At 53.0% G+C, this 23,684-nt stretch overlaps 1 protein-coding gene across 3 annotated transcripts in view; it reads left to right on the top strand.

Moving 5' to 3' along the window:
- The window catches only part of CLEC16A (C-type lectin domain containing 16A), a 236,983-nt gene that overhangs the window by 175,990 nt on the left and 37,309 nt on the right, over positions 1-23,684 (top strand). For all 3 annotated transcript variants that reach the window (XM_068967038.1, XM_068967036.1, XM_068967037.1), the window contains one exon: positions 1,093-1,257. In XM_068967038.1, the coding sequence (XP_068823139.1) occupies positions 1,093-1,257 (165 nt within the window). The remainder of the gene's footprint in view (positions 1-1,092; positions 1,258-23,684) is intronic.

Here is a 23,684-nt window from a genome sequence, read left to right as displayed (position 1 = left end):
TATCAAGTCCTGAAATCACCACCAGCCTATCTCAAGAAACCAGGGCCTTTTGGCTCAAGCACTGAGCAGTCCACTGGGGGAGAAGGGGAGTGTTCTTGAGGGGTCTCCTGAAAATAAACACTTAGAGGGCAGGGTTTCTGGGCATGGTGGGTTCAGTGATTTCCTGCACGTGCTCCGTTGATCGGCGCAGGCCTGCATCACACATAGTCCGCATCTTATTTCTCACTTAGCTGAAACTTGGCCTCCGAAATCATTACAGAAGCATTTTGTAATGTGCAAAGTGACTTAAATCATTCAGTCCTTTCTCTAAAGATTTATTTCCAGAGTGGTTTTTTTTTTTTTTTTTAAATGTAAAGCAATCTCTCACAGTTGGCATGAAGGCTAAATATTTCATTTGAAAATGGAGAATCATGCTGTGAAGTGGCTGTTAGAACTAACGCCTTGGGTATTTTTTTTTTTTTTGGCCATGCCGTGCGGCATCTGGGATCTTAGTTCCCCGGTCAGGGGTCGATCCTGTGGTCCCCTGCGTTGGGAGTATGGAGTCTTAATCACTGTACTGCCTGGGAGGTCCCATGTGTTGGGTATTTCTTAAATAAATTTTAGAAGGCCCCTCCAGATTTTGCTGTATTATGAGATTTGTGTGTGGAAGGGAAGACAGTGACAGATACACAGAGTCATAAATACACAAGCACAGGTGCGTGTGTGTTCGCTCTAACACACTCTTCCCTGCACACATAGATTTGTGAATTTCATGGCAGAACTGGCCCCATTTGTTTCAGGGTCTGAAACTGTACACAACGCTAAGCCTTGGTACTGTTTTTTGTGTATGGAAACCGAGAATCTGAGGTGAAGCTGGGCCTGGCCTTCCTCTCTGAACCCCGCACAAGGCTCCCCTTGTGTTTTGAGCCTCAGTCGAGACCCTCGGTGTCACGCTGGTCTCCCAAGCTCGAGGCTACCGGCTGCCTGCCTAGAATCGCCCAAGGGATGTGCCTGGCTGGGCCACAGCCACACCAACTACAGCCACCCAAAGTCTTATCACCTACACTCCCGTCGTACGTGCTGAGCCTGAACCACGGGTCTGTTTGAACACAGCCCTCCTGGACCTTCCGATCCAGCCGGCAACTGAGGTCTTGGGGTTTGGACTCGGCTCATCCTCCGCCCAGCACCTGCCCTTCCGCTTCTACGACCAGTGCCGCCGCGGCAGCAGCGACCCCACAGTGCAGCGCTCCGTGTTCGCCTCTGTGGACAGGGTGCCAGGTAAGCGCCACCCCAGCCCCCGTGCCACTTCCTGTCCCCTCCAGGGAGAGCGAGAGGGTCGGCTCTAGGACCTTCTGTATGCTGAGCGTTTGTGAGCATCCTTCCCCTCTCAGAAACCCAGCTTCTTAGAACTTATCAAAGTCCAGTGCAAGATCAAACACAAGCCCCAGAAAGAAATCTTGACTTTCCCTTTGATGTTCCATCACCAGGGTTTGGTTTTCCAGAGATTTGTTTGAGGATGTTTGAGGATGTAGAAGAGCTTCTCAGAATTAAGACTAAAACTTTCTTGGAAGTTTCTTGGAAATACTTCGAGTATTAGTAACAAGGTTGTGGAAGAGTCATTTCCTTTTCCATGTAGGATGACTAGAAAGAGTTGGTGTGTGTGGTTCCTGTTTAAGCCCCTAAAGAAGTGAGAATTCAGAAGAAGGTCCCACTGCCCACAGGGTGGCTGCCACTGTCTTTTTTCTGGGAGCTTCTCTTCTCACTTTCACCGAAGTACAGCTCTAACTTTCCTCCCCGCCTATCCGAAAGAGAAGCATGAATAGAAAATTCAGAGTCTCCTGGTGGAGCTGAAAGTACCGCTTCTCCACAAGGGCCAGTGGGCTCCCTCTTCCTGTTCTGATAGGTCTGTACCCTGACCTCTCGCAAGAGAACCTTGCCTTTGTTTAGAGAACTTCAAAAAACTGGCCAAGCTGTTCCCTGCAACTTCACCCCTCCACGCTTAGGGCTTTAAACCTCAACTGCAAATGTTGCAAAATGTTTTCACAAGCAGTTACCCAGTTAAGAATCGAATGGTAGATAGAACCTGACCCATACCAGGGTCCCAGATTTTGTTCTTCGATTTGATTCATTCATTTTAGAAATATAGTATATGCTATATGTGCTAAGTCGTTTCAGTCGTGTCCAACTCTTTGCGACCCTATGGACTGTGGCCTGCCAGGCTCCTTTGTCCATGGGATTCATATAGTATATGCTATAAGCATATGAGTTCTTAACACCCAAACAGGACATGATAAAATGAAAAATAAGACTGCTTGGCCCCAGAGGTGACCATGGTTAACAGTTTCTTGCATGTCCTTCCAGACATGTTTTGCTTGTCTGTTTTTACACCCTGGGGTTATACCGTATGTGTGATTCTGCATCTTGCTGTGTTTGATTATTGACAAGTCAGCATAACATGGAAGCATGTGTAAACCAACTTCATGCTCATTCACTGTGGTATAGTATTTTTTCGTATGGATGGACCAAAAGAATCTTCTGTGGCATTTTGTACTGATGGGCATTGGACGCTGGTCACTGACACTGGACAGTGATGCTGGTTGTTTCCAGCATCTGGCCCATCCATCACAGTGTCTCTCCTTGGGGTATCCTTGTTGTAAGTATGCAAATGTCATGTATCAGTGGGATAAATGCCCAATGGTAGCTCTGCTGAGTCAAAGGGGAGGTTTTTCATCTTAGTATATGTAGCCCCAGAAAAAAGTGTGCCAGTTCACGCTGCCACCCACAGCCTGCAATTGCTTCCATTCTTAAATACGGTCCTAGGTTTTGAGACGGACTGCAGTCCTGCCTCTGTTTTCAGCCATGAAATGTGAGACAGTTCTGCCTGCTGAAGGATCTGAAGGGTTCTTTGTTAAAAATTCTCCAGATTGGGACTTCCCTGGTAGTCCATTGGTTGAGAGTCTGCTTTCTAATGCAGGGGACTCGGGTTCGATCCCTGGTCGGGGAACTAGGATCCCACATGCCACAGAGCAGCTGAGCCTGTGAGCCGTAACTACTGCGCCTGTGCACCACAACTAGAGAGTCCATGAACCGCATCAGAGAAAGATGTTGCACAATGCAATGACGACCCCACATGCTGCAACCAAATAAATAAACATTTAAAAAAATTCTCCAGATTGCCTCATGCTCTGTAGAGATGGTTGCTAAGTAGACATAAATGATGACCATAAGTCTGCTGCTGCTGCTGCTGCTAAGTCGCTTCAGTCGTGTCTGACTCTGTGCGACCCAACAGACAGCAGCCCATCAGGCTCCCCCGTCCCTGGGATTCTCCGGGAAAGAACACTGGAGTGGGTTGCCATTTCCTTCTCCAATGCATGAAAGTGGAAAGTGAAAGTGAAGTCACTCAGTTGTGTCCGACTCTTAGAGACCCCATGGACTGCAACCTACCAGGCTCCTCTGTCCATGAGATTTTCCAGGCAAGAGTACTGGAGTGGGGTGCCATTGCCTTCTCCGGACCATAAGTCTAGGTTAACTAAATACAGACTAGCCTGGTAAGAAATCATTTCTTTCTTCCTTTCCTTTTTTGTTTCCCCACACAGTTATAATTCTTTTTTTTTTTTTTTTTGGCTGCACAGAATGTGGGATCTTAGTTCCCCAACCAGGGATCAAACCTGTACCCCTTGCATTGGAAGGGCAGAGTCTAACCACTGGACTGCCAGGGAAATCCCACACACAGTTGTAATTTTATTATAACATGTCTATAAATACCTCTTTGTAATTTTTTTTAATTGAAATGTAATTGACGTACAAGATTCTGTGAGTTAAGAAATAATTTCTTTAGGGTCATCAGGGCTTCTTTGAACTCAGAAAGTAATGGATTAAGGAGGAAAGCTTGGTCCTCATTTCCACTCCCTCATCTTTGGAACAAGGCGAGCATAAAGTAATCAACAGAGCCAAATGTCAAGTTCTTGGGCATCTGCATGATTCCCCCCCCAACCCCACCCCCCCGTTTACAGATGGCTGTGCAATAACTTCTCCCATCCCATCTGACCTCCAGAGAGGGGCCAGGTTGTCCAGTGCCAGGGGCATCGCCCTGCCTTCACTGGGCTGGGCCTGCCTTGCAGAGGGCTTGACACAGCTGGGATGCCCGGTGTCCTCTTGCTGGTCCCAGGGTCAGGGTACCAGGTGGGACTGTGGCAGGTCACAGGAAGCTCCTGAAAGTGACCACTCACTCCTTAGCAGTGTCTCCCACGACAGCCCCTGGCAGGGCTGGTGGTGGGGAACATTCTCAGAGATGTAGCCGCAGGATGGCTGCTCCAGGGCCTTGGGTAGAGAGGCCTTGCTGCCCGCCTATCCTCGCCTGGGCCAGAGATGTGACCTAAAGAGCCAGTGGAGAGTGTTGAGGCTTTGCATGACTCAGAAAGAGTTAGCGTTCCCTCAGAGAGGGGCCCCGCCCCACCCCCACCCCCGGCGCCTCACCACCTGCTGCCTCAGGATTTGGCCCCACAGCCGCCCAGCATCTTGGCATCATCCCTCATCTTTTCTCTTCACTCTCCCACACCCACTTCTGCTTTGCCTCCGGAACACACCGGGTCCTTCTCCCTCTCTCGGCCCCCAGCATCTCTCCCCGTCACGGCAGCGGCACCCACATGGTCTGCGGCTTCCAGGCTCATCCCCTCCCTTCCACGCAGCCAGAGGGATCTTTCTAGAACATAAATCACATCACATCATGCCTCTCCCTGCCACTGTCCTGTAGCTTCCTCACTGAATTTAGGACAAAATCCAGGTCTCTCGTTCTGGCTTCCGTGCTCTTTGTGCGATGAGTCCTGGCCAGCCTCTCAGACGCAGCTCTCCCGAAGGCTTCACCCTCATCCCCTGCCCGAGGCCCCCACCCTTGCTGCTCCTCCAAGTCAGCGTGTCTCCAGGTTTGGGCCTCAGGATCCCTCCTTTTTTGTTTGCTAGGTTTTTGGCTGTGTGACATGTGGGATCCTAGTTTCTCGACAGAGGACTGAACCCGCGCTCCATGCAGTGGAAGCGTGGAGTCCTAGCCACTGGAACGTGAGGGAAGGCCCAGCCCCACTTTATACTCTTTGAAAAGCATTAAGGAACCCAAAGTTCTTTAGTTTGTATGGATTATACTTATCCATATTTCAGCTATTGGAAATTAAAACTGAGAAATACTTTTAAAATTTATTTATTTAAAAAATAATAATAACCCATCTTATGTAAAGCAATAAATAACATAGTTCTTTATGAACAAGTCTGTTTTGCAAAACAAAACAAATAAAAGTTAATATTATATTTTTGCAAATCTCCTTAATATCTGGCTTAATAGAAAACAGCTGGGTTTTCTCATAGCTGCTTCTGCTTTCAATCTGTCATGCTGGCATGGACTCCAGAAAGCTCCTTTGCATCCTCCTGGGAGGATGAGTGTAAAAGGAAAATGCCGTCGTCATCTTTATGAGAGTTCTGACCCTGGGAGGCGCCCCCAGGGTTCCCCAGCCCATGCTTTGAGAACCACTGCCCAAGCTCACGGTGCTCTCTCCTGCCCCAGGGCCTTGGCCCTGCATGCTCCTCCCTAGATCTGCATGTGGCCACTTCCTGATGATCACTCGGGCTTCAGGCTGCGTGCCGCCTCCCCAGAGAGGCCCTTCCTGATCCCTGCTGCCTCCCTCAGGCCCATCACATTAGCCTCTGTGGCCCAGCGGCTCTGAACCTGGTCAACATATTTGGGTACCCTCCTCCCCCCAGGAAGAGTGTCACTCCCTCAGGGACCTGGAGTGTCCCCATCACACGGCACCTTCATTCAGCCTCCACCGAGTGAGGAGTGAGCCTCTGTCCTCAGTCTCTGCACAGCCTCAGGGCAGCACCCACCCGGTTACCTTCTCCCTGCGAGAACACCAGGGAGACGAGGAGTTCCCACAGGGGCCCCAGACATTGGGTGGTTTAGGCTGTGGTACTTCAGCAGGGGACACCAGGGAACTGAGACCCTACCCCAGGTCTTCAGCGGCATCCCTCCGCCTCAGCTTCAGCGCTGTCACTGAAGCAGGTGAGATGCGAGTCCCGTCGGTTGCACGTCAGAGTCACCATGCTCACCTTCCTCAAAGAGTTTGCCAGAGGGCTCCTCGCAAACCCGGCCCAGGTTGGCTTGCGATGCTGTGGCATCCGTACCTGCCATCAGGGTGTTGCTCTGTGTCCGTCCCTTGCATGGACCGCACTGCTGCAGCATACCCCCTGCCTGGAGAGGTGTTGACAAGGGAAAGCCGCAGCTGGCCACCTGCCCCGGGGTGGCTGCTGGAGGGGCTGGCTCGATCATGACACATCCCCTGCTGCTCTCTGCAGGCCCGGGGAGTTGTCACAGAGCCGTTTCTCTTCCCCTTTCAAAGCTCTACATGATCATATTTGATGAGCACATACCTTTCATTTCCTTGGATGAGATGTTAAAAGTAGAATATAAATCAGGGCTAATAGGCAACTGGCCGCTTCGGTGTATTTTTCTTCTCCCATTTGGCCTTGAAAAACATCACAAATTCTGTCTATTGGCCAGTTTTATGTTTATGGCTCTTGCCCCCACAGAATGTTCAGCTCCAGGAGGGCAGAGGCCGGTGAGCGTGCCTGGCCAGGGAGAGAGGGTCAGCAGTGGCCAGGGTGTTGGGTGGGCGGGCGCAGCCGGGTCTAGAGTCCAGCTCTGAGGTCAGTGCTCCACGGCTCGTGCCTTCCAGGACCCGTTCCACTGACCTGTGGTGGCAGCCAATTGCCAGAACGTGCCAAGAGTGGGTGGGGTGTCCAAAACTAGCCTGCAGGGCAGTCTTTCGATGGACACTCGTGGACCAGCAGACCCCAGAGCAGAGGCTGTTTCCAGAAGTGACCCCGGACATCAGAGGGCAGTGGCCTCCAATCTGAGGGCCAGGGCTCTGGCCTCCTGAAGCCAACCAAACCCCCTCTCCTGGGCTTCTTCTGGACCAGGGCTGCTCTCAAGCATTCACCTGGGTGGGGGTGGCTGGTGACAGACCCCCACAGTCCCTCTTGGTCAGGTCCTACCCGGGCCCTGCCTAATTCTTACCCAAACAGAAGGGCTCTAGAGCCCAACTTGTTGGGGGATTGCAGTGGGACACAGCCAGGCACGTTGACACCCACTGGTGCTCAATGATCGGGGCTCAATGACACGTTTTAACAAAAGTGACCCTTCCCCAGCTGAGGACCGTCAGCTGCCCTGGACCAGTCGGTTACCTCCAGGGGAGGGTCTGTCTGCCTCTTTCACTGCCCTCCACCCTGTTTAGGGTGGTCCTGCACCGTCTGGCCCTGCCCACTTTCCACAGTCGGCTCCCCTCTCTTCTCTGTCCTGGGCTCTCTTGGCAGATCATACAGCCCAGCATCTCAGCCGCGCTGGCTTTCTGTCTGCACCTCCTGACCACCACGCGTGTCCCCTTAAGGACCACTGTCCTCACACTGCCCTCTGGTTAGAACCAGGAGCCCTCTGCGAGGCTGGTACCTTCTCAGCGTTCAGGGTCTGCTCGAATTTCTCCTCAGAGGCCTCCCCAGGGGCCCCAACGCCCGCTGCCCCAGTCCTACCCCATACAGCAGCTGGGTTTTACTTATTCTATTGTGGTGGAATTCATACAGCATAAAACCAGCTATCTGGAAGAACACCATTCAGCAGCATTGGTACCTTCACATTCTGGGCTGCCAACCCCTCTGCGTGCGTGTGTGCTCAATCACTTCTGTCGTGTCTGACTCGTTGTGACCCCCATGGACTGTAGCCCACCAGGCTCCTCTGTCCATGGGATTCTCCAGGCAAGAATACTGGAGTGGGCTGCCATGCCCTTACTCCAGGGGATCTTCCCGACCCAGGGAGCACACCCAGGTCTCCCACGTTACAGTCGGAATCTTTGCCATCTGGACCACCAGGGACGCCCTTCTTTAACTGAGAATCATGTTTTGGCGGTGCATCCACGCTGTGGCATGTCAGAGCTCTGTTCCTTCTCACGGATGAGTTATGCCCCACTGTGTGGTGGACCACACAGTGCATTCATTCTCCCACCTGTAGGCAGCCCTGGCAGTTGTCTCCACCTTTGAGCCAATGCAAATAGGGCTACTGTGAGAGTGTGTGTGTGCCAAGTTTTTGTCTGAACACTAATGTTCAGTCTTTGGGGATTTCTACCTAGGAGTGGAATTGCTGGGTTGAATGCAAATTTAATTTTTTGAGGCACAGTTTTCAGAGCCCTTCCCTTTAACTAAAGTTGCCCACTTGTCTTCTCCATCACTGTGCCGTGCTAGCGTAGAAGGTTCTGGGGTCCTGTTTATATTGCCCTCACTGGTCGACACTATGTGAGCATAGTAGAAGGTTCTGGGGCTGTTTATATTGCCCTCTGTGGTCGACACTTCGTGAGCGTAGTAGAAGGTTCTGGGGCCCTATTTATATTGCCCTCACTGGTCAACACTTCATGAGCATAGAAGGTTCTGGGGCCCTGTTTATATTGCCCTCACTGGTCGACACTACGTGAGCGTAGTAGAAGGTTCTGGGGCCCTATTTATATTGCCCTCACTGGTCAACACTTCATGAGCATAGAAGGTTCTGGGGCCCTGTTTATATTGCCCTCACTGGTCAACACTTTGTGAGCGTAGAAGGTTCTGCTGCTGCTGCTAAGTTGTTTCAGTCGTGTCCGACTCTGTGTGACCTCATAGACGGCAGCCCACCAGGCTCACCTGTCCCTGGGATTCTTCAGGCAAGAACACTGGAGTGGGTTGCCATTTCCTTCTCCAGTGCATGAAAGTGAAAAGTGAAAGTGAAGTCGCTCAGTTGTGCCTGACTCTGTGCGACTCATGGACTGCAGCCCACCAGGCTCCTCCGCCCATGGGATTTTCCAGGCAAGAGTACTGGAGTAAGTCACCATTGCCTTCTCCGAGAAGATTCTGGGGCCCTGTTTATATTGCCCTCAGTGGTCGACACTTTGTGAGCATAGAAGGTTCTGGGGCCCTGTTTATATTGCCCTCTCGGGTCGACACTTCGTGAGCGTAGTAGAAGGTTCTGGGGCCCTGTTTATATTGTCCTCAGTGGTTGACACTTCATGAGCGTAGTAGAGGGTTCTGGGGCCCTGTTTATATTGCCCTCACTGGTCGACACTACGTGAGCACAGTAGAAGGTTCTGGGGCCCTATTTATATTGCCCTCACTGGTCAACACTTCATGAGCATAGAAGGTTCTGGGGCCCTGTTTATATTGTCCTCAGTGGTTGACACTTCGTGAGCGTAGAAGGTTCTGGGGCCCTGTTTATATTGCCCTCACTGGTCGGCACTTCGTGAGCACGGTAGAAGGTTCTAGGGCCCTGTTTATACTGCCCTCTCGGGTCGACACTTCGTGAGCGTAGTAGAGGGTTCTGTGGCCCTGTTTATACTGCCCTCTCTGACGCTCCATGAGCCCATGAGTGCCCATTGAACAGGCAGCGGGCAAGGCTTGGTAGCTGGCGTTTGGGCTGGGTCACTGCTGCCTGTCTCACCCCCAGGTTGGGCTCCTGCCCCAGCTCAGTGTGCCGGCGGGAGGGTCAGCTTTTCTCCCTTCCTGTCCCGCTGGGTTCGGGGTGCCGTCTGTCTCTGGGTAAACATTGAAATCCCTGAGCACAAGGGCAAGTGCCATACCTTCCCCAGGTGTGATCGTTGTCAAAAGCAAATAAACCAGCCTTATCAGTCCCTGACCCAGAACACTTAATAGTTCTGTGGAAAGGCAGCGTCGTTCCAGGACCAGCCTTTGGCAGCTGAGTAACTGAGGAAGAATGCAAGATCACAGTGCGCCTGGTGCCAGCCCAGCTGACCACAAAGCCTTGAACTGTCATCCAAAAAAAAAAAAAAAAGTGTAGGGTGGAGCAGGAGAAAAAAAATCGATGTTTAATTCATAGACCTCAGTTCTGACTTCTCCCCTGGGGAGAACGAACTACTAGGTGCTAATGTCATCTCGTGTCAGTGTTTCCCAGAAACTCCTTTTTTCAAGCCTGTTATTTTTCTTGTTTCCGATTATAAAACTGAAGCCAACTCTCTCCTTCCAGATCCCCCAAGGGGGAAAAAAATACCCTTTCTGGACTCACATGGGAAGGAGAGCAGCCCCCAACCTCCTTCCAGTCTCCCCAGCCCCCTGTTAACACCTCCCTGCATCAGAGATTCCAGCTACTGGGTTGGTGAGTTACAGAGAGTTACAGAAACTTGAATCTGACCTTGAGGCCTGTTTTGTTTGTTTTTTTTTTAAGCAAAACATAATTAAGCTGCTAAACACTTTATGCAGGATTCTCAGCTGATCTTCCTCAGAAGGGTTTTACCACTTTCCTTTTCTGCACATAAAGAAGCCACCCACACGCCCAAGGTCACACTGATACGTCTTCCTCAGCAAGGCTTTAACTCAGGTCTGCCCGGTCAGACCCTGAGCCCCCCACCACCAGACCCTTTCATTCCTGACTCAGTTTTGATGCTCCCAAAGTGAATTCTCCCCACCCTAGGCCTCAGTGGTATCGGACAAAAACCGTATTGTTGGCTCCAACCCTCAGAGTGTTTTGGACAGAAAAGTCATCCGTTTCTGGAAGTGGGGGGTACAGTTTGACCGGAAGTGTTAACCATGCCAGGCACTTTGTGTGCATTGACTCTGTCCTCCGCACAGCTCTGAAAGCGAGTGTCCCTTCCCCTGCTCCTTCTGTGCCTCTGAGACCTGTACCTCCGCTTCTGCCTCTGAATACCATCTTCTTGAAGGCTCAGATGGTCAAGAATCTGCCTGCGATGCGGGAGACCCCGGTTTGAGCCCTGGGTTGTGAAGATCCCCTGGAGAAGGGAATGGCAACCCACTCAACTATTCTTGCCTGGAGAATTCTATGGACAGAGGAGCCTGGTGGGCTACAGTCCATGGGGCCACAAAGAGTTGGACACGACCAAGCGACTAACACTGGGCATTGGTGATGGCCGAGCAGCTTCACCTGACAGCTCTGCCACCTGTCTCTTAAGTGAGAGGTCGGGAGGGCAGAGGTCAGGAGAGAGGGGACTCTTGGGGGCCCTGGCCCAGCCAGCACGCTCCCATCCCTGTCTTCTCTGTGACACACCTGCTCCTGAGTCCGCCCGCTCCAAGCCCACCTCCACTGGATAGGGGACAAAGCTGCAGAGCTGTGATGCAGAAAGCCACCCTTCTCCCAGGGTCACTGCTTCCCAACCAGGCTTGGGGTCTGGGTTGCCCAAAGCCATCCTCATACAGATTTGCTCCTGGTCTACCATGAATAAAAAAGCAGAAACAAAATTTCAGAATCCTGCCTGAGCAAAAGCAGCAGGATCTGCACTTTCTTCAAAGCTTCCTGGCAGACGTTTCTAAGAGATCAGCCTTCGAGTGGCTGGGTCGAGGCGTGGGGCCCCTGAGCCAAGTCCATGGGGCCCCTGCTTGCCAGGCTGCTTCTCGGAGCCCGCAGGGCAGCCATGAGGAGGGAGCCTGAGGATACTGTCAGGCTAGGAGCACCCACGAAGGAACCACATCCCCAAATCTGGACACCAAGGTTCCCTTCCCTGGAATGTGCTCCGCTCCCCCCGCCACTCCGCCAAAGACTCTTTCCCCAAAGACACACCAGCACTTGTCTGAGGAGCCTTCTTGTGAAACGCACACCCCGCAGGCAATGCCAGCCACGGGGCCCCAGACAAGCTTTTCCTGAGAGGTGGCAGCTGGGATGAGAAAAGAGTTCCGAAGAACTGAGTGTTGCCTCGTTGCTCGGGGTCATTACCCACCTCAGACACTGAAGCAGGCGAGTACCCTCGGGACGTCAGGCGATGACAGTGCATCAAGGAGCGGGTTGCAGGCAGAGAAGAGCTTGGGGGCCCGGGCATCAGATCGTAGGAAAAGGCCAAAGCCCCAGCTTCACGCTGCCTTTTGACCTTGGCGATGCCTTGGAATGTTCTGTGGGCTCAGGCGGGCCCACACAGGGCAGCCTCACTGGCAGCACAGGACAGGAGGCAAGTGCCAGGGCGAGGCCCAGCTGCTCACGGGCACACCCATCCCCGCCCCCAGAACCCGGCTCCTGTCACTGCTCGACTCCGGATTTCTTGGTTGAAGTGAAGCACATTTATGGCAGCACAATCGGAAAGATGGAAAAGTACCAAGGAAAGATAGAATGGCCAGGGTCCTGCCCCATTGTTCTTTCTGTTCATCCTTCTTGCTGTTTCTTTTCTCAGCAGCAGGGCTTGCCCAGGTGAGTCCTCAGAGGAGGTGGCTTAGCACAGCCGCAGAGCAGACAGTCAGGTTCAAGTCCTGGCTCCACCTTGTCGTCATTACATGGCCTTGGGTCAATTAGTCACCCCTCTGGGCCTGTTTATTCATATAAAAAATGGGGATGATGCATAATAGTGTGAATGTACTTAACACGACTGAACTGTACACTAAATAATAGTTACAGTGGTACATTTTATGTTATGTTTATTTTTTGTTGTTGTTTAGTCGCTAAGTCAAGTCTGACTCTTTTCACCCCCATGGATTATAGCCCTCCGGGCTCCTCTGTCAATGGAATTTCCCAGGCAAGGATATTGGAGTGGGTTGCCATTTCCTTCTCCAGGGGATCCTCCCGACCCAGGGATCCAACCCGCATCTCCTGCTTTGACAGGCAGATTCTTTACCCCTGAGCCACCAGAGAAGCCCTATGTTTATTTTACCACAGAAAGATAAAAATAGAGATGGAAATGTCACCTACCTCATTAGGCTCCTGTGAGCATAAAAAGAGTTAATTCATGTAAGCGCTTGGAACGAGGCCTCCACACAGGTGCAGTAAAAGTTACCTCCGTGTTTTTTATGGTCGTTGTTATTAGCTAGGGCTGACCCTTGGGCCCCCAAATGATAAATTTCCTTTCCACACTTTAAATCAGTTTGCACAAAGTTAATAATCCAGGAGCCCCTTCTACTGTAAATAACAAGCTGTGCAGTCATGCAGAGTTGCTCGTTTCAGAAAGGCTTTTATCGGGTGCTGATAAAACACCAGGGCAGAACGTGCTTCCTCCTGCAGAAGGCCTATAAGGATTATGGTCACATGATCTGCCTAAGGTCCCACAACTAATGGAAGGACTGATGCTGAAGCTGAAGCTCCAATACTTGGGCCACCTGATGCGAAGAGCCGACTCATTGGAAAAGACCCTGAGACTGAGAAAGATAGAGGGCAGAAGGAGAAGGGGACGACAGAGGATGAGATGGTTGGATGGCATCACCGACTCAATGGACATGAGTCTGAGCAAACTCTGGGAGACAGTGAAGAACACAGAAGCCTGGTGTGCTGCATTCCATGGGGTTTCAGAGTCGGACACGACTGAGCGACTAAACATCAACAACAACCACAGCTCTTGGAGGCAGAGCCAGGACCAGAGATGGGCGGAGACCTGTCCCCTGCAGCCCCGGTCCCAGCACACTGCCGCTCACCTGGGACTGCTGGACCGTCAGCTCCACGCCTGCCCGAGCGGGGCAGTTCCCGCTGAGCCGCACAAGGCCCTGGGCGGCTGGCTCCCGTCCTCCGTGTGCAGACCAGGAAACCCAAGCTCGGAGGCAGGGAGCACGCCTGGCCCGTCTGCTTCCCACTCCGCGAACCCCCGTGTCTTCAGTCCTGCAGATTGTCTGCTGGCAGAACATCACCAGACCGGGCGTGCTTGGGGAACCCTGGGGACTGTCACTCTCACGGTCTCCCATTTCAGGAGCACAGAAACCAGCAGAGAACGCGGATGCAAATCTCTGCATACAGGAAAAGTCCACAACTTTATTTGAAGAAACTTTCTAAGCCTTTTTCTATCAGCGTTTCTTTTTTGCTGCCTAGTCATTTGTTTTATCAGCTGTAAGTCCTTATTAGTGGACAAGTGATAACAAATGCAGAGGATCGAAGGCTCATTTGTGGGATAAAAACCTAGAAACTGAGAAGATTCTTGCCCTTCATTTCATCTGTGAATTGGAAAAAGACTACTTTGATTTGAATTCTTTTCTCTTTTTTTGGCCTTAAAATGTCTGACTAGCTCAAGGAACCCCAGGGCTCCCCTGGGACAGGGTTTGAGAACCACTTTACCACTTCCCAAGAACCAATCACAATGCCTACCTTTAGATATAAGAGGGTGAGGTGCCAGGTGTGTGGACAGCTGGGAGAAGAGTTGTTAGTTCACGAGGACCTGTGAGTCTGGAGAAGAACCAAAACGGAAAATGGGGACCAGACACAGTCATAGCATTGAAGGTTCAGAGGGGCTTAAGCAATTGGGTTCTCCCCGTGTCCTCCCCTCCCCTCTATGCCCTAAAGTCTTTGCGACCCATGGACTGTAGCCACGAGACTCCTCAGTCCTTGGGATTTCCCAGGCAAGAATATTGGAGTGGGTTGCCATCTCCTTCTCCAGGGGATCTTCCCGACTCAGGGGTCAAACCTGGGTCTCCTGCATTGCAGGCCGATTCTTTACCGTTGCAGCCACCAGGGAGGCCCCTGTGCCCTGAATGGCCCCCTCAAAGCATGGCAGCTCCTAGGGTCCAAGGTAAGGGATCACCAGGAGAAGGAACTGGGGAGGGGGCAGGTGAGGGAAGAACTGGCTTTTTTTTTTTTTTTTTTTTTTTAAGGATTTTAAAAATTCCAAGGAGTTACATGACAAATACACTAACTAGGTTCAGGCAAAAAGCAGGGTGCTTTCTGAGGTCTTTTGTGAATCAAATAAATGCTGAGCTTACAGAGAGGACTAGATGGGGGAGATGGACTTATAAACAGGTTGTGCAGGACTCCCCTGGTGGTCCATTGGTTAAGAATCCGCCTGCCAATGCAGGAGACACGGGTTCGATCCCTGGTCCGGGAAGATCCCACATGATGTGGGGCAGCTGAGCCCGTGCACTGAAACTACTGAGCCTGTGCTCAGGAGCCCATAAAAAGGGAAGCCATCACGATGAGAAACCCGCACCCCACAGCTAGAGAAAGCCCGCGCACAGCAGCAAAGACCCAGCGTGGCCAAGAATAAATAAGCAGGTCGTGCAGAGCAGAGAGGCAGGTCTGAGGGGGCAGCACGTGAAGGAGCAGGTGACACTGAGTGGCAGGGCCGTGGGAAGTGACGGGACAGCCTGGAAAGCCGGGTGGGGTCAGGTGGTGAAGGCTGCTAGCAAAAGAGGGTTGGACTTTTGCCCTGGAAGCAGCAGGGGAGGTTCTCAGCTAGGGGAGCGATCAGTCAGGAGGCTTGGGTTTTGGTCGACTGGAGTCTGGAGGGCAGGGGTGAAGGGGGCACAGAAGGGACCAGACACACTCAGCCCCTCCCTTGGCACTGACCGCCAGAGCAGTGTGGGCTGTGCCCGTTTTGTGGATGAGAACAGGCCTCTGCAGAAGTACTCTCTTCCTCAGCTTGGTGTATGTCCTTTTAGTCTTTTTTTTCTGGATATTTATACACTATACTAGTGGGCTGCCGTCCATGGGGTCACATAGAGTCGGACACAACTGAAGCAACTTAGCAGCAGCAGCAGCATACACTATACTGAGCTTCCCAGGTGGCACTAGTGGTAAAGAGCCTGCCTACCAATTCAGGAGACGTAAGACACATGTGTTCGATCCCTGGGTCAGAAAGGAGGAGGGCATGGCAACCCACTCCAAGATTCTTGCCTGGAGAGTTCCACAGACAGACGAGTCTGCCGGACTCCAATCCATGGGGTCACAAAGAGTCGGACACAACTGAAGCGACTCAGCACGCACACACATGCTGTACTTGTAGCATAGTAGTATATTGCCTTTTTTTTTTTTTTTTTTGTAACCTAAATGAGTGCTATTTTCACTCAGTAATGTCTTGCATTTGTTTTATGTGGGCTCATAAGAGCGCCCTCATTCATTTTTGACTGCTGAGGACTAGTCGGTGTCGTGGGCAAACCACTGTTTGTTTATTTAACCAATCTCCCATTGATGGATGTTTAGGTTGTGGCCATTTTTTTTTTTTTTTGTCCTTAACAAATAAGAGCACCTCCACGCCCCCTTGCACAAGGATTTCCCTGGGGTAAGAAACATGAAGCGCGTCCAGAAGTATCTAGGCTGCGGAATGAACAGGGTCTGGTGACCAATAAAAGTGCGTGGGTGGAGGACCACGGGGGCTAGCTTCAGGCAGAATATCCAGGAGCCTGGTTTCTCTCGGAATGTTCTCTGTACCTTTGTTTCTTGGCTGCGCTGCGCTCATTGCAGCACACGAGGGCCTCTCTCGTTGCACAGCACGGGCTCTAGAGCGTGTGGGCTGGGCAGTTAGGGCATTCAGGCTTCGTTGCCCTGGTTATGCATGTGCATTTAACAGGGTTGTCTCCACGGTCCCGGCTTCTGACCCAGCACCGTCATTGCTCGCGGACGTTGTTCTGTGCAGGAGGCCTTCAGGAGCTGTGATGATTGGAAAGTTTCCCAGGGGCTGGCAGGGGCCTCCAAGGGCTGGCCCACCCGTGGCTTGGCTTGTCGTCGCAGACGGAGTGTGACAGCATGACGGAGCCCCCAAAGGCTTCTCTCCAGGCACCCCTGCTGAGCGTCCGCCTCTCTGCCATACTTTTCTCTGTAGCCAGCATCCCATGACCAAAATACAGCTTCCTTTATTTGTGGCCCTCCAGCCGTGGCATTTTGTATAAATGTGCTTTTCTCCGAAAACACACAGAGTATTATTGAATGTTTTTTTTTTTTTTTTAAAGCATCTCAGATCCCTGAAGGGCCAGAAGTCAATATTATCCCAGTGTAACGGGAATGGCTGTTTTGTGACATCTTTCATACTGAAGCAGCCTGCCTCCTTAAAGCCCCAAAGTCATCAGGAAAGCAGTCCAAGCCCAGCAATTCGGGGCTGATGAATTGTTTTCCTCCATCCCCATCTTTGCCCGCTGTGAACTCAGGTCCTTGAAAGCCGCAGCCTTACAACGTGGTTCGAGAGTAGACACTTCAACCGTGTGACATACTTATATGTCATACTTATATGTCACCGTGTGACATACAAGTTCGGCCGGTGCTTTACAGTGACTCCCCCCAATATATTTGCAAGTTTATAAAAAATTCAGATACGTGGTGTATGCGGTATATGCTTCTAGCATCACAGGCTTTTTTAAGGCCCCGGGATAAAAGTCCCTTTTATTGGATGCCAGCTATGTGCGAGGCAGCAGGCCAGTTGCTTTACAGGCAACCAGGAGGTAAATATGCGAAAACCATCCTGTGACTAATCCCACTTTTGCAGCTGAGCGAGCAAAAGTCAGAAGCAGCATCACCCGCGCCCCGTCCCAGAAAGACGGAGCCTGGTTTCAGACTCCCGCTCTTTCTAACGCGTCTGCCTGCTTCCTGAGAAGGAGGTTATTGCCCGCTCAGTGTTCTTTACTTTCCTGCTAAGTTGACTTGAAGCCTCCGTGGCACTTCTGGGGTAAAACTGTCCTTTGTTGTGGCTTTCTGAGCATGTTAACTTCCTCGGCTACACTTGGGCCCAGATGCTGAGTCCCACGCACCTCCAGCCTCATGAATTGAGCGAGTCTGCATCGGTCTGATGGAGTGATTCTCCCCCAAACACCTCCCCCTCCACATACACACACACTCTTTTAGTAAAGCGGAGAATGTTCTGAAACAGCTGACATTTATAAAGTCTTGGGTGTTCTGGAAAAATGCTTTTTGTGTGTGTGCCAGGTTTCCTGCCTGATGCCCAAGGGAGGTGGCCACTGGCTCAGAGCAACATCCAAAGCACCTAGTAAGAGTGCCTAGGCCTGGGGGAGGCCACGGCCTGCTCATTGTCCCCTCTCTGAGCAGAGGGCAAAGGCAGAAAGCACCCTGTACCCACTCCTGGCTCCGCTGGGTCAGCAGGGGGCGCCCCGGGCTGGCTGGGTACCTCAGGAAGCTGCTGGCCTCGAGTCACTTAAAGGCCACCAGCATTGGAGCACCAGTGTGTGCCACCATACTGTTCAAACCGGCCACATTCCCTGCCAGGGAGCCACTGCCACAAGGAAGTTAGGGGCACACATCCTGGAGCCGGCCCCCTTGGGTTTAAGTCAGCGTCAGCTGTGTGGTATCAGGAAGTTCTGTGAAGTTCCTGAGCCTCAGTCTTCTCTTCTGTCAAGTGGGGCTGATGACGGCACCCACCTCACTAGGGCCGGAGCCCCGCTCTATGGGTACCTCCTGCTGTCCAGGTATCTCAGCAACTGGGGGAACCAAAGGGCTCAAGCAGCCTGCCCTGAGCTCCCTTGCGGGGCAACTGACCCAGCTCCTCCAGGCCTCTCCATGGGGCATGTGCAAGTATTCTGGCTGGTGCTCAGGGCAGAGGGAACCTGCCCTGATAGAGCCACCAAAGACAGAGCCCCCACAGGGGACTTCTAGCACCTCCTGCAGCAGACAGCCACATCAGGGAGGCAAACACAGAAATGGGGTGATGGCTGTGGGCAGTCACTTCAGGACCCGTAGGCGAGGGTGGAGGAGAAGGTCACTCAGGCGGTGGGGCCAGGACTGGGGAGGGCGTGTGGATTTCATTCTGTGGCTCTGGGGGCCACTGCACTTGATTACGGAGAAGGCAATGGCACCCCACTCCAGTACTCCTGCCTGGAAAACCCGTGGACGGAGGAGCCTGGTAGGCTGCAGTCCATGGGGTCGCTGAGGGCCAGACACAACTGAGCAACTTCACTTTGACTTTTCACTTTCATGCATTGGAGAAGGAAATGGCAACCCACTCCAGTGTTCTTGCCTGGAGAATCCCAGGGACGGGGGAGCCTGGTGGGCTGCCATCTTTGCAGTTGCACAGAGTCGGACACGACTGAAGCGACTTAGCAGTAGCAGCAGCACTTGATTACACGTCTCCCCGAGCTTGTGTGGCTGCTCGGTAGGGAGTGGATCTGAGAGAGTGGTGCGGGGGCATTGGGGTCCACCCAGGAGCCAGGCCCCGGGCCGGTGGGGGTGCACCCTTGGCGAGCACGGTTGGTGACACTTTGGCTGCAGCTTTCCAGGTCGTGACCAGTCTGCTCCTGAGGATGGCGCTGTCCTCATACGTCGTGCGGCAGCTCGGGACAGGCAGAGCGCTCCCCATGGCTGATCTCAGTCATACCACGTGGGGAGGGAGATGGAGAGACTGAGGCTGGAGAGGCGAGGTGACCAGCCAGCTTGCACCTCCCAGAAGCAGTCGCACGCTTTGACCTCTGCTCCGTGAGCCATCCTGAGGCTGAAATGTCTCAGTGGCTCAGGCACCACTGAAGGGGGATTTTTGAGGCTCCCCACGTTGCCAGCCTCAGACCAAGTGTCTCCACAAACAGGGGTCACAGCAACCTGCGGAGGAAGGCCACCCCCACTTGACAGATGGGGCTCAGAGAGGTTGGGCAGTTGGCCCCAGGTCACACAGTGGCACCTGTGGTAGCTGACCACTCCGAGGCCACCTCACCCCCACGGTCTGCTCGATCCAGGGTCCAGGGATCCTGCTCAGGGCTTGGGGGTCTGAGGAAACTCTCGGCCTCACGCTGGGGGAGTCAGAGTTGGAAGCTGAGACACCGTGATCTCAACCCACACGTGGGTCTCCCCTAACACGTGGCTCCCGAGCTCCCGTTCTCACTTCTGGGCCAAGAAGGGTTTTCTGAGCACGCCTGTCAGAGCCCGCTGATAAATCAGGCCTGAGATGCCTGTGCTTGGCTGGCAGCACTAAGTGGTTGTCTAAGTTTCCTCAAGCCAGTTGACATTTGCCCAATAGGTGTGAGGTATCAACAGCTTTTTCTCCTGCTTTCCGTAGCCCTGGCTGGCTTTCAGCCAGAACTCTTTTAAAAATATATAATAAGGTGCTGACCTGCAGTGGAAAATGTTGGTGTACCAGCCAAATGCAGGAGCCTCTGCAGTAGAGATTTAAGGGTCCACTGGTCAAGGGTAAATTTAGAAACCTTCTGGAAAGTTCTGGGGCTGGCAGAATATAGTGAAGCCCTGGAGCGATGAGAGTCTGGGGATTTCTTCAGCTCTTTGCCTTCGCGGAGCCACAAGGATGGAGTCTGGTGAAAGCAGTGGAGTTCATCTTTTCATTCATTCCTTTGTTCTACAAACATGTATTAAGCTTCCTCTGTGCCGAGCACTGTGCTTGGGGCAACAGCCATGAGCAAACCAGACATCCATGGCCCTGCCACATGGAGCTCGCAATCTTACAAGAGTAGGCATTATACATAGAATCATACCAGTGAATAACTGGTTGGTAACAGGGAACCTGGCCTTCTCTAGTGGGAATCAGGGAACCCCTCCCTGAGTAGGTGGTGTGCGTTGACAGTGGAAGGTTTCACTGGACAAATTGGATGGGGATGCAAGGTGTTCCTGGCAGGAACAGCATATGCGGGCGGTGGAGTGCGGGCCCAAGTCAGGAAACGTCTGAGCCTCACAGTGAGGGGGGGCCGGCCCCCCCGGCTCCCCATCAAGGGCCACCTTCTGTGCTTTGCGCTCAGCTCCTTGCATGTTCATGGATCCGTGATCACACCTGCAGAACCCCCTGCAGAGAGGCAGGCACATGCTTATTTTGTGTTTGAGGTTTTCTGAGGCTCAGGGTGGCTGAGGAACTTACCTGGACCCGCACAGCGAGTCAGCAACACCAGTGTCCATCCTCCTTCTGCCGACTCTGACCCTGGCCCATAGCCTCACTCTCTGTGTTCTCAGTTTTACTCTGTTTTTTTCTTTTTTTTTTTTTAACTTTTTATTTTGTATTGAAAGTAAAAGTGTTAGTCACTCAGTCGTGTCCGATTCTTTGCAGCCCCATATGCTGTAGGCCACTGGGCTCCTCTGTTCATGGAATTCTCCAGGCAAGAATACTGAAGTGGATTGCCATGCCCTTCTCCAGGGGATCATCCCAACCCAGGGATCAAACCCAGGTTTCCCGCATTGGAGGCAGATGCTTTATTGTCTGAGCCACCAGAGAAGCCCCAATTTTGTATTGACGTATAAAATGGCAACCCACTCCAGTGTTCTTCCCTGGAGAATCCCAGGGACGGGGGAGCCTGGTAGGCTGCCGTCTCTGGGGTCGCACAGAGTCGGACACGACTGAAGCGGCTTAGCAGCAGCAGCAGCATAGTCAACTAACAATGTTGTGACAGTTTCAAAACGGTGAACAGCGAAGGGACTCAGCTATACATATACATATATCCATTCTCCCCCAAACTCCCCTCCCAACCAGGCTACCACATGACATTTTTACACTTGATCTCTGTTATTGATATGGGTCAGGGGCCTGCCAGAAGGATCAGAATCCCATAATTAAAAAGCCCATTGGAGGAGAATTCCCTTTAAGTTGCTGACCTAAAATCTGCAAACAGCTGGAAGCCCAGAACTGTGCCTTAAAGTGTCTCCGGTCCCCAGCACGTGGCACTTTCTCAGCGTACCACTTGGTTGAATAACTCAACCTCACTTCACCCGCCTTAGAGTCTGTGCGTCCCTAAATCTCAGTTTCTTGTCCAAATGATGCATAGCGGTGCCGTCCCCGAGGAGCTGGGCTCAGTGTCCAGCTTTGGCGGGTGTCCCTCCAGCCTCAGGCTAGGGTGGTCTCATCCTCCCGCTGCAGCCAGGGTGCCAGGGCCTCCTCCGCTCAGCACAGCCTTCGGGTCAGCTCCTTTACTCCTCCAGGCTGGTGGGCTTGTCCTTCCACGGTTCCCTACCATCACGACTTCAGTGGGACAGCCAAGCAGGTGATCAGGAAGTCAGTCCACCAGCAGTCCACCAGCAGTCCCTGCTCTCAGCTGGAGAGGCCCACAGGCCCTGCCCCCTGGGGCCCAGGGCAGAGGCACAGCTCTTTTGGAAGCACAGAGTCCCAGCCCAGCAAGCTCTTCTCCACCTGAGGTCCTGGGTCGAGCCAGCCTACCCTGGGGCCCTCCACCCTGACTGCGTGTTTCTAGAATCACCTTGAGAGCATCTGAAAAGCCCCACTGTCCTTGCCCAGTGCAGCCCAGTTAACAGAGAGTGAGGAGGGACTTCCCTGGCTGTGTGGTGATTAAACGTTGGCACTTCCAATGCAAGGGACATGGGTTCGATCCCTGGTCGGGGAACTAAGACCCCACATGCCATGAGGCACAGCCAAAAACAAATAAAAGCAGAGTGAGGAGAGGGTCACTGGTGCTTGTTGAAGCTCCCTGGCTTATTCGACCATCCACCCAGTCTTAAGGACACTGTCAGAGATGAAAAGATCTCCCTGAATTTCGCTTAATCGACTTTACAAAAGGGTTATGAGTGACCACTGGGGTCAGATGCTGTGGCCTGACTGTCATTCCTTTATTAATCCTCAGACGCACACTGAGCATCTACCATGGGGCTCGCACTGCCCAGGGACCGGCATGACCCGCGTCCATTCACCATGGGCCTCTCCCTCCGCCTCGGTCCTCTCCTGGAGATGGAGTGGCCGCTGGGCAGACCGCTCAGTCGGGCGCTCCTCTGTCGGAGCAGCTGCTGCTTGGCCAGTTTGAGAGAACAGGGTGTTCCGATATGGGAGCAGGATACATTTGGCTCCCTGGACCCAGTTTCAGGAAAGGCCAAGTCTTCAAGCTTGTCCCACTTTCAGGAAACTGTTTGAGCAGTGCCCTATGCCATGGTCTGCCTAGGCTGGGGAGTGGAAGGTTCAAGATGGGCCCTGCCCTTGAGGAGTCATGGGGTCCTGGGGAAGACAGTGCCTCACCTGCTATTACTTCATAATGCATGACCATGTGGGAGCCCAGGACATGGGCGCCTGCCTGCCCAGAAGGGGGAGGCTCCTGAGGGAGATCTGGACGGGTGGGCCAGGCTAAATGCAGGGCATCCCGGGAGGGTGGCAGGACCCGGGCTGTGGAAACCTTGGTGCGTCTCTCAAGCAGCCTGCGCCATGCGGGCAGCAGGAGGCAGGCGATGAGGCCACGTGGGCCTGGCCCCTTGTGCTGCCAACCATCCTGGGCTTCATTGGCGGCCCAGGGGAGCTGTGATGGGCTTCAAGCAGGGGGGCTAAAGGCCGCCCCAAGCCTCGGAGGAGGAGGACAACTGTTCGTGGGGGTTGGCCCCAGGCTGGGCTGCCCATGAGATCCCATGAGCCACACTTGGCTGGAGGAAGATGCTCCCAAAAACACGTCCTCACGCAGAGCAGCTGCAGACCAAACCACTTGCCCACTCCGGGGCCAGAGCGCCCAGCCCCCAAGCGCTTCTTGGGAAGTGCGGCCCCAATCCAGTCCCGTCTCACCCCGTTTCCTAGGCCAGGGATTCACTGACTTTTATTAAAGGGGCTTGTGGTCTCTGTCAGAACCTGATCCCGCCTGCAGCTTAGCAGGACGGTATACAAATGTGCAGACGCCCGCAATAAGCCACACTTCACTTATAAAATCAGGCCCACGGGCCAGCCTTGGGGCTTTGACCTTTGGGATGTTGTTTGTTGCCTCCTGGCCTTGGCCGCTTCTCTGCTTGGCCAGTTCTGTGTCTCAGCATCTCTCGAGAGAGGTCATTTTCAGGTGTGAAGTCAGATCATGCGTGTCCTCTGCTTAAGTCCGTCCCTGGCTCCCATTTCGCTCAGAATGAGGGCCAGATTCCACTGTGAGGTCTCAGTGGCCCCTGAGACCCCACACAGTCTGCTCCTCCCAAGATGGACCTGCCTCTTCCCACTGCCCCCGGCCACTCCACGGCAGCCGCACGGGCCCCACTGAGCCTCCACTGTGCCAGGCGCCCCTGCACTGGGTTAGCCTCTGCTCAGAACACTCTCATCCTAGGTACCTGCCTGGCTCTGTCCTCTGTCTCGTTCCTCAGGTCTCACTGTCTCAGAGGTTCTTCCCTGACT

The sequence above is a fragment of the Capricornis sumatraensis genome, chromosome 3 (assembly GCF_032405125.1).
Source record: "Capricornis sumatraensis isolate serow.1 chromosome 3, serow.2, whole genome shotgun sequence".
NCBI lineage: Eukaryota > Metazoa > Chordata > Mammalia > Artiodactyla > Bovidae > Capricornis > Capricornis sumatraensis.
This window is presented reverse-complemented; position numbering and strand designations above follow the sequence as displayed.